The following is a 16,672-nucleotide window of genomic DNA, read 5'->3' as shown; positions in this document are numbered from 1 at the left end:
TAAATCTTTGACAAAATTGCAATTTTTTTTTTTCTTCCAAACTTTAGATTTTTGTAGCAAGAGATGCTTACAAATAAAATGAATTAAAAGCCAAAGAGATTCAAACATAATTATGCCATCTTTATTATGAATCCCTTTTTTAGTAACTTTTTCACTATTAAGTATATGGGACTTTGGTCACTTTTTAACTTTAATGCTACAATCATTTTACTTTGGAATTCATGACTTTTTGACTCATTTATGTCTTTCTTATTTGTTTTATTATCCTTTCTATCATATAAATCTTCTCTCTATTAAATAAAAATCTCAACTTTTTCTTAGATTGAGACTTGGAATGAAAATTAGCTCATCTCGTGTGATATATTTTTTTTTTTATCTAGTTTCATAGGAAACCTTTTGAAGTGACCAAACAAAAATGGTGTCGTTTCTTCGTTGCGAAGCAACCCTTTAAAATTATGTTTTGAAATGCTTTTACTTTTCCATTATAATCTTGACAAATCTCGAGCTCCACAATGGAGATAATATTCATCCATGATCAACCCTTTAATCCGCTGACGTGAGACTTCTCTCCCAACAATTCTGAATGAACAGTGTCGAAACGCTCGGGACAAAAGTCTTGAACAAGCACGTGTTTTGTGATGAAATAGGCTACAACCCTCAAGTTTATAGCGTCTCAATACTACTGATTGTCGTTGAGACGCTTGGAGCATGAGAATCTTGACTTGAAATGGCTTCAAACATGGCATACCATCTCAACGTCCTCCCCTGGGCCCAACATTTTGAACTTCACCTATTTAATTATGAATCAAAGACTTCGAGAGTTTGGTTCACGGGTATTTCGAGGGATTTTACTTATAATCTCCATTCGAGTTTTATATTTGTAGGAATAGTCTTCCCTCGTAGAACCAATTTGTCTCTATTAGTAGAACCCATTCAAAACAAGTAAATAACCTGATAATGTCGCAGGAGATGCAGAGAAATATCGAAGCTGTCATATGCCAAATCAAAATTCCAAATCTTGGTTCGATTTCTAGGCATAGGACGTTACATGTGGTATCAGAGTGAAACCTCTTCCATAGGATGTAGTTTAGGAACAAACAAAACAAAAGTTGGTGGACATGTAACCCCCGAGTTAAGGAGGGGTATATGAATGAACAGAAACACTAGCAATTCTATGTTAAGTAACATTTGGATAATTTTCCTAGAAAATATAGTAGTGAGGACAAAACATGTAGAAAGGAACTGAGATAAGCAAGCAACGTAATTCTATAGTATGAGAATGTCGAAGTTATCAAGTGTTAAATACGACACGGGACATTACAGACGAAGACGAAGAAAACAAGTGAGACTTATTTGTTGTTTGTGTTCATAATTCCAAACCCTTTTTGGGAAATTTGGACATAAAAAAGAGAGAAAGGAGAGGGGGGACAGTAGTAGTAATTAGAAGTGGAGGAAACGCGGTAGCGTGGAGGGAAGGTCGGAGAAACACAAAGAGGGGACAATCAACCTCAATCATCTTTCATGGGATGCTCCATGTTGGATATATTCTTCTTGCCACGTCACTCCTCCTCGTCCCCATCCCACCTCTATCATCCATCTATATAATCACACAATTATTCGACCCCACCTCATACATGTAAATTGAGAAAGTTCAAGCTCACCGCTAATAGATATTGTGTCTTTGTATTTTCTTTTTTGGATTCGATTCAAAATTTTAAAACATGTCTGTTAGGATAGGTTTCCACATCCTTAAAAACATTCTTTGTTCTCCTCTTCAACTGAATTGGGATCTAACAATCTACCTTCTTTAGGACTCAACTTCTCCATTGGTACACTGCTCGGTGTTTGGCTTTGATATCATTTGTAACATACTCAAGCCCACTGCTATCTAACAATCTCTTTCAAAGAAAGAACTCCATTTAATCCTAAAATTTACTATTCTCATTCCCTTATATTCAATGTTTTAATATCCTTCAAACTTCAAACCAAGAAACACGTTAATATCAATGCGCGTGATAGCTTTTAGAATCAAAATTTACAGCAAGTCAAAAAAGAGAAACAAAAATTGAATAAGTAACTAAAGATCTGATTGTGGAATATTTTAGAAATGAACTGAATAGAAAAATGATGTTTATTAAGTGGGTATCAATATGGTGTTGATTTTAGAGGATTAGAAGAAAGAATAATAATAACAAAAAAAGAAAAAGGTGGGTGAAGTTGGTGGTATGGGAATCTAATTCCCCTATCCATTTTGTTGACACCTTACACTTCTTTTTCTCTTTCTTTCTTATGGGTTGATGATTTCCATGCAAAAAGCTTGGCCTTTTGTTGCAGAGAGGCTTAAATTTGTAGCAAAAACAAACCAAATTTTGCAGCTTTAACATCCCCTCTCTTTCTCTCTCTCTCTCTCTCTCTCTCTCTCTCTCTCTCTCTCGCACGAGGAGTGAGGCAAATAGTAGGACCCATGTTTTTTCCACTTCTTTTTTGTTACTACAAATGCATGAAGGGACCTTCCATTGAATTAGGGTCAACCTTCACATGCATCAATCTACGCGGTTTCTTTGGTAGGGGACGAAATTAACGTCTCGAATCGAATAAATATCTTATTGAATAAATACTAATTATGGGTAAGAATATTAAAGATTATGTTAATTGATTATGAATTTATAAATAAAGAATACATCTTTGCAAAATCATTTTATAAAAGAATTGTAAAGTAGTTATGGGAGAGAGAAGGGAAATGTAGTGGGAGAAATTGTGTTGATGAATGCACATGCGTGTGGCAGATGGGTATCAGTGATCCTTCGGAAGGGCAAAGGCGATAGCCATAGCAAAGCTGTAAAGCCGCTGCCACCTCCTTTGCTCTGTCTCCGCATCTGCCCTGCGCCTTTCCCAACATTGCTAACAATATTACTTACCAACACTTTTCCTCCTTTTTTTTTTTTTTTTTCTTTTTCTTTTTACCCCCACAAAAACATGAAAGGGACTGTTCAATATGTAGGCCCTAAGACAATAACAAATTTAGCGATACCATTCTACATTCGTTAGAGTGAAAATTGTTAGGAATCACAAATCACCACGATGGTACGATAATGTCCACGATGGTACAATATTGCAATATGAAATCAGTGTTTAAGTTTAGTCGTTTGTTACCTCATAGAACTCTCTTAGTGGGAACAATAAAAAAAAGAAAAAAAAGCTGCTTTTTTTTCTGGCCCTGAGGGCCCAAACAATTTGGACCCATAATATTTTGAGATACATGTGATAATGAACTTTTTGACAAATGATCAAACTTCAACTTTTTTTTTTTTTTTTTTTTTTTTTTTTTTTTTTTTTTTTTTTTTTTTTTTTTTTTTTTTTTTTTTTTTTTTTTTTTTNTTTTTTTTTTTTTTTTTTTCTATCCGACATACTTCATGTTGTTCTTTTTCAATTTTCTTACTACATTAATTTTTTTCGTTCTAATGTTAAACTTTTCATTGACTTGAATTAATCTCTATATGTTTATATAATAATAAAAATTAGTTCAAGCGATAAGTTTTATAGTGATTTCATACCTTTACCGTGCTTGAAAATATGACTTCCACAATGGTATAATATAGTCAATATAAGTTTTGATGGCTTTACTTTCAAAAGACCTCGTACCAATGATCTTCCTTTTAATTACCTAATGTGAGACTACTCCTCTTAATAATCCTCAACATAGATCATTTCCCTGGATATGGTCTTCCAACCCGACACAAACACAATAAATTATGAATTATGATAACTTACAGATTAGGTAGGTGATCTTCCACCTCCTCATTATGAAGCAAAGCTGCCTCTTTGATTACATGTAACAAGGAACAAAATAAACGAAGTCCTCTCTCAGCTACCAGCGACTTCCGTCGTAGAGTTGGATAGGGATGGCTGGTTTTGAGGTCGAGACTCTGGTGGTTGCACCCGAGTCTCCTCCGTGTGCTCTAAGAGTCGGTTCATTCGTTCAAGCAACTGTGCAGCTTTTCGCTTGCCTCTATCCGTGCCATTTTGTGCCAAATCTATCAATGAACTCATCACTCCAAGCTCCCTGGCCTCTAATAGGTGTTGTTCATCTCCAGAGCAGAGATGCAAGAGAACAGCAGCTGCATTCTCTCTGTTCCTGGGGGATCCTGTCCCTATAACATCTACCAAAACTGGCACCGCCTTTGCAGATCCGATCACTGCTTTCCCTTCGGAATGGCTAGAGAGTATTGCCAAGATGGCTAAGGCTTCGTCCACCATTCCGGATCCAGGTTCGGTGAGAAGCTGCATCAAGGTTGGAACTACACCAGCTCTCACTGCCTTTCCCTTGTTTCCTTGGTAGATGCACAAGTTGAAAAGAGCAGTTGCGGCATCTTTCTTGCCTCTTTGAGTGCCTTGGCTAAGCAGCGTAACAAGCGGCGGGATAGCTCCAGAGGCACCAATTCTAACTTTATTCTCGTCCACAACCGAAAGGCTGAAAAGAGTGGCTGCAGCATTCTCCCGGGCTTCCATGCTCCCTTTCTTGAGCACGAGCACAATACCAGGAACTGCCCCAGAGGAAATGATGCTTCCCTTGTTGTCCTCACATATAGAAAGGTTAAGAAGTGCTGTCACAGCATGCTCTTGAACACGAGAATCCGGAGTTGAAAGAAGGCCAACAAGAAGAGGTATTGCACCAGCCTCAGCAATTGCAACACGATTATCTGCATTCCGCTTCGCAAGAAGTCGGATCTCACCAGCTGCAGATCGTTGGTCTTCAGGATTTCCAGATGCAAGTTTGCAGAGCAGAATATCAATCTTCGTGCGTTCAGCAGCCGAGCAAGATGATGAGCTTCTACATGGTCGATCACTGCTGGGTCGTTTTGGTGGTTCAATACCATTAGCCTCGCACCACTGGGCTATAAGGCTACGCAACACATAATTGGGGGTAAGAGTAGTGCTTGAAAGATTCTGTTGTGTCTTTGGACATGTTCCGTGCCCTGCTTCAAACCACTTCTCAATGCAGGAACGTTCATAGGTCTGCAGCAAAGAAAATTTTGGTTTTGTATTAAATACATAATCAGCACCAGAGTAGTGGCTACTAAGGTATCAGATCAGAAGAATATAATAGGCGTAATATGTCACATATTTCAGCTAATCTTATAAGAACAAATAATATGGTTAATCAGCAGAGCTACCCTTTATTTTAGACTAGCAATGAAATAACTGATTCCTTCTTAAACTAAGCATTAAATCTACTCCAACACTAAAATCTCTCAATCTGATATTGTTCTTTTACCTATATCTACTTGTATCATGAGGATGTAATCCAAACAACAGCCACGGTGTAACAGCTTAAGCCCACCACTACCTCAAGGTTTTAAAACGCGTCTACTAGGGAGAAGTTTCCACGCCCTTATAAAGAATGTTACGTTCCCCTCTCTAATCGATGTGAGATCTCACATAATGACAATTCTTAGGAAAGACTTTAACATTGAAACTATTTACTATCATTTTTTGGAGCCAACTGCTTAAGTACCTGTCCAGTTGAGACAATAACAGGATCTCTCATCAACTCCAGGGATATGGGACAGCGAAAATCTTCTGGTATAATTGGGGCCGTATTATTTTTCTCATTTGAAATTTGTCCACTACAACTAGCAGGAGGACTCTTGTCTCTGCCAGGAGTATCCGTTTCAAGGTTCTCCGTTTGTACAAAATCTTTTATTTTCTTCAGCAACCCTGACATCGTCTCAATGCTCTCACCTGGATCACCTCCATTAGCAGTAACCATCTCATGCAAAGCTAAGGACTCTTGTGTAAGGTCGGATATTCCAATTAATTGTAATTTTTCAGCTAATCTCCGGAGGCGGTTTTGATCCACAGAAGAATCATTGCTTGTGTTGTAAAGGGCAAAGATATCATCCATCAGCTCAGAGTCAGGTGCATCGGCCCTGCCTTTGGCTCTTCTGAACTGAGCAAGAACAAGCTCGACCTGCATTCATGGTTCTCAATGAGTAAATAAAGATTTTAAAAATACTAATTGCAAGTTTCTACAAATTATCTAATATCTTGTTGAGATAATCACTTCATAGTTTCTTCCATGTCCTCTGTAATTTTTTATAGGTTAAATTAGTTTTGATCTCTAAAGTACTACTTATATTTCATTTGGATTAATAATATTTTTGAAGTCACGTTCAACGTCTGCACTTTTAATTCATTTGATATTCATCTTAACCATCAGGGAGCTCATATCACCAAGTTTATTTCCCAACCTTAGGCTTCAGACAAACAATGTAGTTAAACATTAATGTTTGTCTTTTTGTGAGATCTCACATCGGTTGGGGAGGATAACGAAGCATTCTTTATAAGGGTGTGGAAACCTCTTCCTAACAGACGTGTTTTAAAAATCTTGAAAGAAACCAAAAAGAGAAAACAAAAAGAAAACAATATTTACTAGCGGGGGACTTGGGTCGTTACACTTCTACTATCAACTGTGGGTTTGATTCCTCTCGTTTTTTCTTTGTAATATAATATTCTCAATATGTGACAACAATGAAAATTGAGAAATAGTTCAAGAGTTTTATAATTAAAACAATCTCTTAATTGAACAGCAGTTGAATAAATCAAAAAGAAAGATGTTGAAGATAAAAAAATAGGTTTATTTATTGCTGATATAATAGTCTATCAAACAGAGCTAGTCTTATCGCCAATCATGCAGGTACCCGTGCCTAGAGACTACAAAATTCAAAGTAAAATGAAATAGTTTATTTACCTGCTCCTTAACTTCATCGGATATATCAAGTTTATCGTAGGCTATTCCTTCCAAAGCTTGTTCCAACTGAGCCGTTACCTCATGAAATTTGACCATAATTTGCTCCCTCTCTACGGCCTTGAATTGATAATAAAACGAAGTTGGATTAAAAAGTAAGATATGCTAACAAATTATCTTATAACGCTTCAGATATTTCTTCCTTTTGTTTGGATATTAGCTGTACAAATTTGATGCATCATCTGACTAGAAGTTGTAAGCACGTGAATGTATTGATATCAGATAAATTTTAAGTGAGAACAAGGAAACGATCAACACATATGCAAGCGGACGAGTAAGTCTGATCGATGAAATAGCTTACCCATTTTAAATTGCATATAAAATGCAAGTAGTTGAATCGTAGACAGAAATACAAAATGGTAAATTTTCATTACTCAATCACTTGCCAATTTGACACACACAAGGAATTTGATGATTTAAATCTCTGTCGTTTCATAATGATGTAAATAACATGCAAAAAATGGAATCAACGACTGAAATTACAGTCTTCTAAAAGTTTCATTCCTAGCACACATAAATTCGGACTACACGTAGAAGAGATATTTTATGGCATTTTCAATGTTCGAATTTGCATCCAAGATGTTATTGACCTAAATACACTGTAGCTTTGACAGCAAGGATGAGAAATTTCCATTAAATCAAATCCAGGTAATACGCAATTCTGGAATGATGGAAACCGATATCCCTCGACTTTCAATCAAAAGAGTAAGGCGAAAGAAATACAGGATTACGAAGCAACCATATCAAAATCAAAAATAAGAAACAAAGGCAGAAAAAGCCAGACAAGAACTCAGCACTAAAGAAAAAAATTAAGATAACACACAATAACACAAACTCACCAGAAAAATCTTGCTCCCCTGGCTTCCAAATCTGAGCAACTTCTTAGCCGATTCGAGAGCTTCTTTCAACAATACGAGAGCCTTGAGAGTATCCTCAGAGACTGGCTCCTTGGTATCCCTAATCTCTTCAAACATTGGGATCAAAAGCTTCAATCTCCTGGACAAATTGCAATACTGCTTCTTAACAGTAAGCCTAAAATCCGAGATCCACGCAATCTCGTTCACAACATCGATCAAGCTCTGAATCAGAGCGCCGTTATCTTCCTCCATAGCTCAAAAACCGTACCAATCAGATCTCGCTGTAAAAATCAGCTCCAAACAGTAAAAATCCGCCGAAATTTCTCAACAACTCAAATTTTCAAGCTCTCTGCTAGTAGCTCCAGCAGAAACGCTAGGAATGGAAAGTGAGAGACGTCTCCATTACACAGAGAGAGAGAGAGAGAGAGATGATGATGATGAGAAACAGAGTTAAAAAAGGAAATTCTGGTTTCACGTTTCTGGAGCAGCTGAAGATGTGAGAGCTTCGAAGAAGAAGAAGATGAAGAAGACGAAGAAGAAGAAGGGTATGTTTGTTAGTGTGAGTGCAGAGCTGGATTTTTGAAACGTTTCATTCTGCCGTTTCCGTTAATTTTTGGCCGTCTACTGTAACGGCGGCGGCTCTGTTCTGATGAGAATTTCTGATGTGCCAATTTATCTACCCGCACCTTACTCGCCTCGTCTTTTACGTTGATGAATCCACACCATCCAAACTAATTTGATTTTTTTTTTTTTAATTAAATTAAATTTAAAAAAAAAAATTATTTTGATGGATCTTGACTTGATCAATTAAAAAATAGGATAATAATTCAATCCGATATAAAAATTAAAAATATTTTATATTTGTTACTAGTAATATATTATGATATTTTAATTATTAACTAATATGATTTTTAAAAAAATAACAAAGTTTTTGTAATTTTTTTTTAATATATATGTATAATGAGAATAGTATTTTGCCCATGACTCTATTTTCTTTTTAAGAAAATAGATTAAATATATTTATAATAAAATCACATCAAATAAATAAGGACAAATTTTATTTATTTATTTATTTATTTATTTGAATAAAATTATTAGAGATTTCAATAAATAGCAGAGTACATGTATTAAAAAAAGTGTTGACTTTTGTTTTTTTTCCATAAAAATAGTATAATTGTAGTTTTGTGCATTTTGCATGTGTAGCAGGGTTGTTTTCCTGTCCTCAAGTGTAACCTAATTTCTCCAAACAAGGAAGTTTTTTTTTTTTTTTTTTTTTTTTTTTCGTCGTCATTTTCTCGTGTTCCTTTAAATCAATGTCTATAGTGAAGAAGAAGCAGTCTCTTCCGTTATCTCCCGTTATCGTTATCGTGAATTGGGTGTCTGGATTACACAGTATCGGGAGAGGGGGAGGGCTTCTCTTGATTTCAAATTCATGGTATTAGAAGAAGTCCATTTATAAACGGTTTATTTTAAGATTTCATATCATGCCCATTCTCCTAATGTCACATACATAGTCTTAGGAAAGGGTCTACCGACTTTAAGTTTACGATGTCGAGAGAGGTTAGTTTATAAAGCTTTTAGGTTTTCTTCACGATTTATCTTTATATACCCTCTATCGACTTCTCACACTTTGATCTCTTCTGTTCTCTTTTTCTAGTCGTTGTTCTATTCCTTTCCAACAACATGGAACAATGTTTAGTTAGAAGGCTTGTCGATTCTCACTATTAAATACTTTTTGTGTTTAGTTAAGAGGGTTTGAATTGATTTAAGACTATGCTAGCTATTCACCGAGAAACTGGCCTTTCTCCATAGTTTCAAGACTTTGAACTTTAAACATAGTATTTACGACTTACAGGTAGATGTCTGTAGGGCGTATAATTCTCTCAAGGTATTCTCATCTCTTTAACGTAAGATCTTCAACACCATCAACATAATTCAACGGACATAAAGCATATACTATGGACCGATGAATTAGAAACTCAAATCTTTTTATTCCAAAATATCCCGAAAGAGAGGTGTTACGTGTTAGTTGTGGGAACCAAATGTTGCCATAGCAATGGACATGAACCTAACAAAGTTCTCAATTACTGTAGCCTTTGTTGTTTAATAATAAATATTGAGCTGGACACAGCCATGAATACGCGTATTGGAGAGCCCTTACCCATTGCCCATGAAATTGAAACAAATGTGGAATAGAAAAGTAAAGAAAAGGTAATGATACTGTTGGCTATGCCTTTCCCAACATGGGTCAAGATTGTATCGTCCCACATCCCCACTTCTGAATCGGGATTCTATCTTATTAATATCCAACGTCTTATTTTAAAAAATTGTTACATTATTACATTGTTGGGTGTCACAATCGTACTTTCTCATGATCTTGCAAATGATTGTGCGACACTCACCTTCACTACTGAATGAGCAAGCCTATTCGAATTCCTATCGTCCCTAGCCGAATAATATTTATCCAAGTCTTTGGTCTTGTTTGAGAAGATGGTTTTTGAAAATGGGTGTAGAGAGATTTTCGAAAAAGAGTTTGAAATGATGGTTAAAAAGTAATGTTACAGGCTAGCAAGCAAGAAAGACAACACAACGGGTTAGATAGTATATAACTCTAGTAAGAAAAATTGACAACTAGTTGCATCCCCTCTATACTATAGAAGCATTTCATATCCACTAGACGTAAACACGATTTTGTCGAAACATCATACTCTTAAGACGTCCTAGACAAAAGTGATAAAATAGTGCACAATATAAAAGGTTTGGCATGCAAGGGGCATGTAGTGATGGGCAGCAACACGCACTAGACAAATATGATCCTCCCCCACTTATTTTATATTTGTTGACGTCCTTGTCAACCGTCTTCTTTCATACTCACCAATATGGCCTACATCAGACTTCAAATTTTCATCTTGTTCTCGACTGATCTCTGCGTCGGAGAGTCTCTTTCACTTTACCAAAAACCCTTGAATATTTAATTACAGTTTACTAACACAACACATTCGGCTAGGATCTCTTCTATCTCTTTTTATCCTGACAAGAGGATATGATAATCTATCCAACCCCATAAAACTTTTTGAAAAGTATTTTTCACAAGTTAGTTCTTTCAAGGGTTGGATAATCTTGGTATATATATATATATATATTTATTTATTTATTTTGTTATCTATTTATTTAAATTAAGTTAAAGAAAAAATTAAAAAAAAAAAGTGTTTTTGTTTTTGAAATTTTGTTAAGAATATGGAAAAATATTAAAAGTGTTATAAATATTTTAGAATAGGAATTTAAGAAAATAAAGAAAAATGGCGGCGTCTAAAGTTGACAGGGAAGTGGAGAATTATTTAATTCAGAGATGGGATCATGTTTAGTGGCATTCACACGTCTTCTTTCTCAAATATAATATTTTTTTACAAAAAAAGAAACCAAAATTATCGTCCACGTGTCCCAGTATGATTTGTTCCCTAAATTTTTAGAATTTTTCAAAATTTAATTTAAAAATATATAAACGTAAAAAGTAACATTAATATCATTTAATTTATAAAAAAGAAAAATAGAAAATTCTTATCTTAATATATGAATAAAAATTGACTATACTAAATAATGGTATTTATAATATATTTTAAAGTTTAAAGCTATTGTTAAAGTTCTTTTAAAAATTTAAAAAGTATTTTTGAATTTTTTTAAAATTTTTTTTATAGATAAAGTGCAAAGTTGAAAGGTATTTTTATTAATTTAGTTTCAAAATATTCATTAAAATAATTAGAGCGTCAATTAGTAAATACGACATTAACATGTGGTTAAATCTGAGTGGAGATCTTAAATTGATTTAGTTATTTGTTCGGCTCAGCTCCACTTGAGATTTTTCCTTAAGTCACGTTTCACTTCCACCACTATACGTCTATATAAACAACGTGGAATCAGAGAATTTTAAGATAGAATTATCAATTAATGGCTTTTTTTAGTTAATTTTTTTTTTTTTTTAATTATCTTGATTTTTTAAAACAAATAAAATTTAGGTAGAAGTAATGTTTATAAATTAAATTAATAAAAATGAAAGTAAAAGTAGGGCACATGGTGGACGTAGTATGTGGAATGCTACGGTGTCGTATCCGTTTTTTTATACCCACCGCCGTAGGAGTGGGACCCATGAATATGGCAGAAGTAAGCAGGTGCATGTGATCCGCCGCCACTACTTACAGCTGACCAACCCAGTCTCCATTGGAGCGTTCTTCACCCCGAGTTCAATCAAACAAGCTCATGGTTTAGGGTAGGTGCTTTTTTTTTGTTTGGGCTAGGTCCACCCAACCCAAAATCTTGGCTGCCCATCAGCCCAACCTAGTTGCTATCTATGTCTCTCTCCACGAGCTTGTGACTGGAAACATGGGAAGGGTTCACTGTCCACTCACAAGCTTCCAATTTGATTGATGTAGTAATATTTGGTGCGACAAGAGGGCATGGCCTTCCATTCCTAATCTCCTCTTCTTCCCATCTCTCTCTTTTATATCTTCTACATCAAATTTTACACACTTAACCACCATCAATATCTTCATCCCTAATGCAACATTAATGTCTACTCAACTAATGTTTATAAAACTACCATTCCAAACTTACAAAAATGATGGGGCTGTTGTTATGTGCTGAATGGACCCAGGAATCGTTCGAGTTTGAGAAATGATTTACACAAAACGTGGTAGCTTACGATGGAAGTTGATGCCAAACCTTGTTTTTTATGCATCTTCTTAGTAGCATAACGAGTTAAAACTTTGAAACAAACAAGGGGCTGTAACAGCCCAAGCCTACCACTAATAAATATGGTTCTTTTTTGGGTTTAAAGAATGTTTTGTACTCTCTCTAATTGATGTAGGATCTCACAATTTACCTCCCTCCAGCGTATTCGCTGGCACTTCGCCTCCTGATGTTTGAGGTTGTAAATGATTAGAAATTTGGGGAAGCGTAGAGATGGCATCTTAGGATGAACTATTTTCGAGGAAAGGCGTGAGATTTTTTGTTTTTAAAAAAAACATTATTGAAAAGAAGAAGGCTTGCAGTCTTCAAAAGCTATGTTGCTTTTAATAATTTGAGATCGCCTGCAAAAGGGAACACATCCTTCTCCTCCACTCTTTCCCCTTTACCTTTCTCAGAGACCATTTCCATGGCGGACCATGCTTTCTTCTCTCTATTAATTTACCTTAAAAAACCAAACCCCTTTTCTTATCCAAAGTCAACTCTGGTCAACCGCCATTGACACAACCTCACAAATCAGAATCCTATGTCTTTTTTTATTTTCTTCACCTAACTCTCCAATTGCACCAAATCAACCTAAAAACCATCCTATTTATCGAATAATTTGTTGAGGATTGTTGGAAAGGAGTCGCACGTTGGTTAATTTAGGAAATGATCATGTGTTTATAGATAAGGAATACATCTTCATTCGTCCTGAGAGCTTATGCTCAAAGTGGACAATATCATACCTCCGTGATTCTTAACATAGTATCAGAGAATCTTCAAGTGTCGAACAAAGAAATTACTAGTCTTGAAGGTGTAGTCAAAAGTGACTGACGTATCGAACAAAGGGTGTATTTTGTTCGAGAGCTTCACGGAGGACTCGAGCCTCGATTAAGGNAAATTTAGGTAGAAGTAATGTTTATAAATTAAATTAATAAAAATGAAAGTAAAAGTAGGGCACATGGTGGACGTAGTATGTGGAATGCTACGGTGTCGTATCCGTTTTTTTATACCCACCGCCGTAGGAGTGGGACCCATGAATATGGCAGAAGTAAGCAGGTGCATGTGATCCGCCGCCACTACTTACAGCTGACCAACCCAGTCTCCATTGGAGCGTTCTTCACCCCGAGTTCAATCAAACAAGCTCATGGTTTAGGGTAGGTGCTTTTTTTTTGTTTGGGCTAGGTCCACCCAACCCAAAATCTTGGCTGCCCATCAGCCCAACCTAGTTGCTATCTATGTCTCTCTCCACGAGCTTGTGACTGGAAACATGGGAAGGGTTCACTGTCCACTCACAAGCTTCCAATTTGATTGATGTAGTAATATTTGGTGCGACAAGAGGGCATGGCCTTCCATTCCTAATCTCCTCTTCTTCCCATCTCTCTCTTTTATATCTTCTACATCAAATTTTACACACTTAACCACCATCAATATCTTCATCCCTAATGCAACATTAATGTCTACTCAACTAATGTTTATAAAACTACCATTCCAAACTTACAAAAATGATGGGGCTGTTGTTATGTGCTGAATGGACCCAGGAATCGTTCGAGTTTGAGAAATGATTTACACAAAACGTGGTAGCTTACGATGGAAGTTGATGCCAAACCTTGTTTTTTATGCATCTTCTTAGTAGCATAACGAGTTAAAACTTTGAAACAAACAAGGGGCTGTAACAGCCCAAGCCTACCACTAATAAATATGGTTCTTTTTTGGGTTTAAAGAATGTTTTGTACTCTCTCTAATTGATGTAGGATCTCACAATTTACCTCCCTCCAGCGTATTCGCTGGCACTTCGCCTCCTGATGTTTGAGGTTGTAAATGATTAGAAATTTGGGGAAGCGTAGAGATGGCATCTTAGGATGAACTATTTTCGAGGAAAGGCGTGAGATTTTTTGTTTTTAAAAAAAACATTATTGAAAAGAAGAAGGCTTGCAGTCTTCAAAAGCTATGTTGCTTTTAATAATTTGAGATCGCCTGCAAAAGGGAACACATCCTTCTCCTCCACTCTTTCCCCTTTACCTTTCTCAGAGACCATTTCCATGGCGGACCATGCTTTCTTCTCTCTATTAATTTACCTTAAAAAACCAAACCCCTTTTCTTATCCAAAGTCAACTCTGGTCAACCGCCATTGACACAACCTCACAAATCAGAATCCTATGTCTTTTTTTATTTTCTTCACCTAACTCTCCAATTGCACCAAATCAACCTAAAAACCATCCTATTTATCGAATAATTTGTTGAGGATTGTTGGAAAGGAGTCGCACGTTGGTTAATTTAGGAAATGATCATGTGTTTATAGATAAGGAATACATCTTCATTCGTCCTGAGAGCTTATGCTCAAAGTGGACAATATCATACCTCCGTGATTCTTAACATAGTATCAGAGAATCTTCAAGTGTCGAACAAAGAAATTACTAGTCTTGAAGGTGTAGTCAAAAGTGACTGACGTATCGAACAAAGGGTGTATTTTGTTCGAGAGCTTCACGGAGGACTCGAGCCTCGATTAAGGGGAGGGTATTCGAGGACTCCACAGGCTTCAGGGAAGATTATGTTTTATAGACAATATCATACGTGGAGGAGAATTCAATAGAAAAAGACATGAAAAAAAATGAGAGGATCGAAAAAGTTTGTTATGATATTTAATTTGTTAAGATTAAGTTGCAGGTGGTCGGAGAAGACGACCGGAGTGCGGTGGAGATGATATGTAAACAGAGAAACCCCACATTTTCTACAAGATAAATTTGAAGAGCTAAAACCAAAAGAAAGCAAGTAATACAATTGTAGTTATTTTTTTGATTCTTGTCTAACCCTCTTCATCTTACCACCAAGCCCTACAAGAAAATCAGCTGGAAACAAAGATTGAATTTCGCTCGACAGATCCAGAAACAAACGCTGTCGCTCGACTGCCTTCCGCTTCATCATAGGCCGAGATTTCGGTTTCCTCGGCGCCATCGGACACCGGAGACTTTCCGGGATTTTATGCTCCAAAGAAGTCGGAGTTTTGAACCCATTGTCATCGTCTTCAACAGATTTGCTTTCGCGGTCGCGGTCTTGATGTTTGGAAGTTAAGTATGTGAGAAGAAAAGTGAATTCCATGGCGTTTACATCATTTTCAGAGAGTAAGATACTGGAATTGAAGAGGGCCATGAAGTGAAAATACGTGCATGGAAGGTAAAAAAAGGAAATTGGGAGAGGAAAATAAGAGAGGAGGGTGTGGAAATATAGGAGTTGAAAGAGGGTTGGGGGGATATATAATTATGAAACCCACTACATGTGTTTGTTTCTTGTTTGTGTTGTGTGATTTTCAATGGCTTTGGATTTTAGCTCTCAAGGTGTTCCGAGTAGAGAGAGAAAAAGACAGACAGAGAGTGAGGGAAAAATAGAAAAAGAGCTTTCAAATTCTGCACTTGGGTGAAGGATCCAATGCAACAAATATACACACATCCATATCCACATGTATTCCCTCTTTACTTTACCATTTTTTAATACGCGATTCTAATGTCCCACGTTGGTTGGTTGGTTGGGGAGGAGAACAAACATCCACGAGTATATGCGTTTTGACTTCGAAAGAATTGAATGAGGAGCTGTATGAGGTGAAAATCTCATGCATGGTTCTTAGTACGAGGAGGAAGGGTTAAGGATTTACTCGGTGTGAGATATCAAATTGTTCGAGAAACCCTAGATATTGTTGGAGTAAAGGATCGTCAACAAGGGCGCCTTGAGGGGAAGCTCGAAAGGGAAAGCCTAAAGAGGACAATATCTGTTGAGGATTATTGGGATTGGGAGTGTCCCACATTGGTTAATTTAGTGGAAGATCATGTGTTTATAAGTGAGGAATACTATCTCCATTGGTATGAGACCTTTTGGGGAAGCCCAAAGCAAAGCCATGAGAGTTTATGCTCAAAGTGGACAATATCATACCATTGTGAAGAGTCGTGATTCCTAACAAATTGTTCGAGAAACCCTAGATGTTGTTGGAGTAAAGGATCGTCAACAAGGGCGCCTTGAGGGGAAGCTCGAAAGGGAAAGCCTAAAGAGGACAATATCTGCTAGCGGTGGATCTGGACCGTTACAGTGACCGTCTCCTTGAATAATTTTTCCGACTAGTGCCTCTGTGACATCCCACATCACTTGGAGAGGAGAAAAAGTTAAAAGAGGACAATATTTGTTAGAGTTGGGCTTGAGTCGTTACAGCCTCACACTATTCAATGACTTGTTCTTATACCATTTGTAATAAGCCAAAGCGGATAAAATTTCAAATGGAATGGTTCTCTTTCTCTCT

General features: G+C 36.5%; 1 protein-coding gene across 1 annotated transcript; it reads right to left on the bottom strand.

Annotated features, from left to right (window-relative positions):
• Nucleotides 1-3,619: 3,619 nt before the first annotated feature.
• On the bottom strand, nt 3,620-8,310 carry LOC111786964 (U-box domain-containing protein 13-like). Its single transcript, XM_023667147.1, has 4 exons — nt 7,648-8,310; nt 6,752-6,868; nt 5,516-5,971; nt 3,620-5,016 (listed from the first exon to the last, which is right to left on the bottom strand). The coding sequence occupies exons 1-4, from the start codon at nt 7,915-7,917 to the stop codon at nt 3,865-3,867; spliced, it is 1,995 nt and encodes a 664-aa protein (XP_023522915.1). The 5' UTR covers nt 7,918-8,310; the 3' UTR covers nt 3,620-3,864.
• Between the last annotated feature and the right edge of the window lie 8,362 nt (nt 8,311-16,672).

Source organism: Cucurbita pepo, chromosome LG02 (assembly GCF_002806865.2).
Source record: "Cucurbita pepo subsp. pepo cultivar mu-cu-16 chromosome LG02, ASM280686v2, whole genome shotgun sequence".
Taxonomy (NCBI): Eukaryota; Viridiplantae; Streptophyta; class Magnoliopsida; order Cucurbitales; family Cucurbitaceae; genus Cucurbita; species Cucurbita pepo.
Note: the sequence above shows the minus strand (reverse complement) of the source record. Positions and strands in the feature narration are given on the sequence as shown.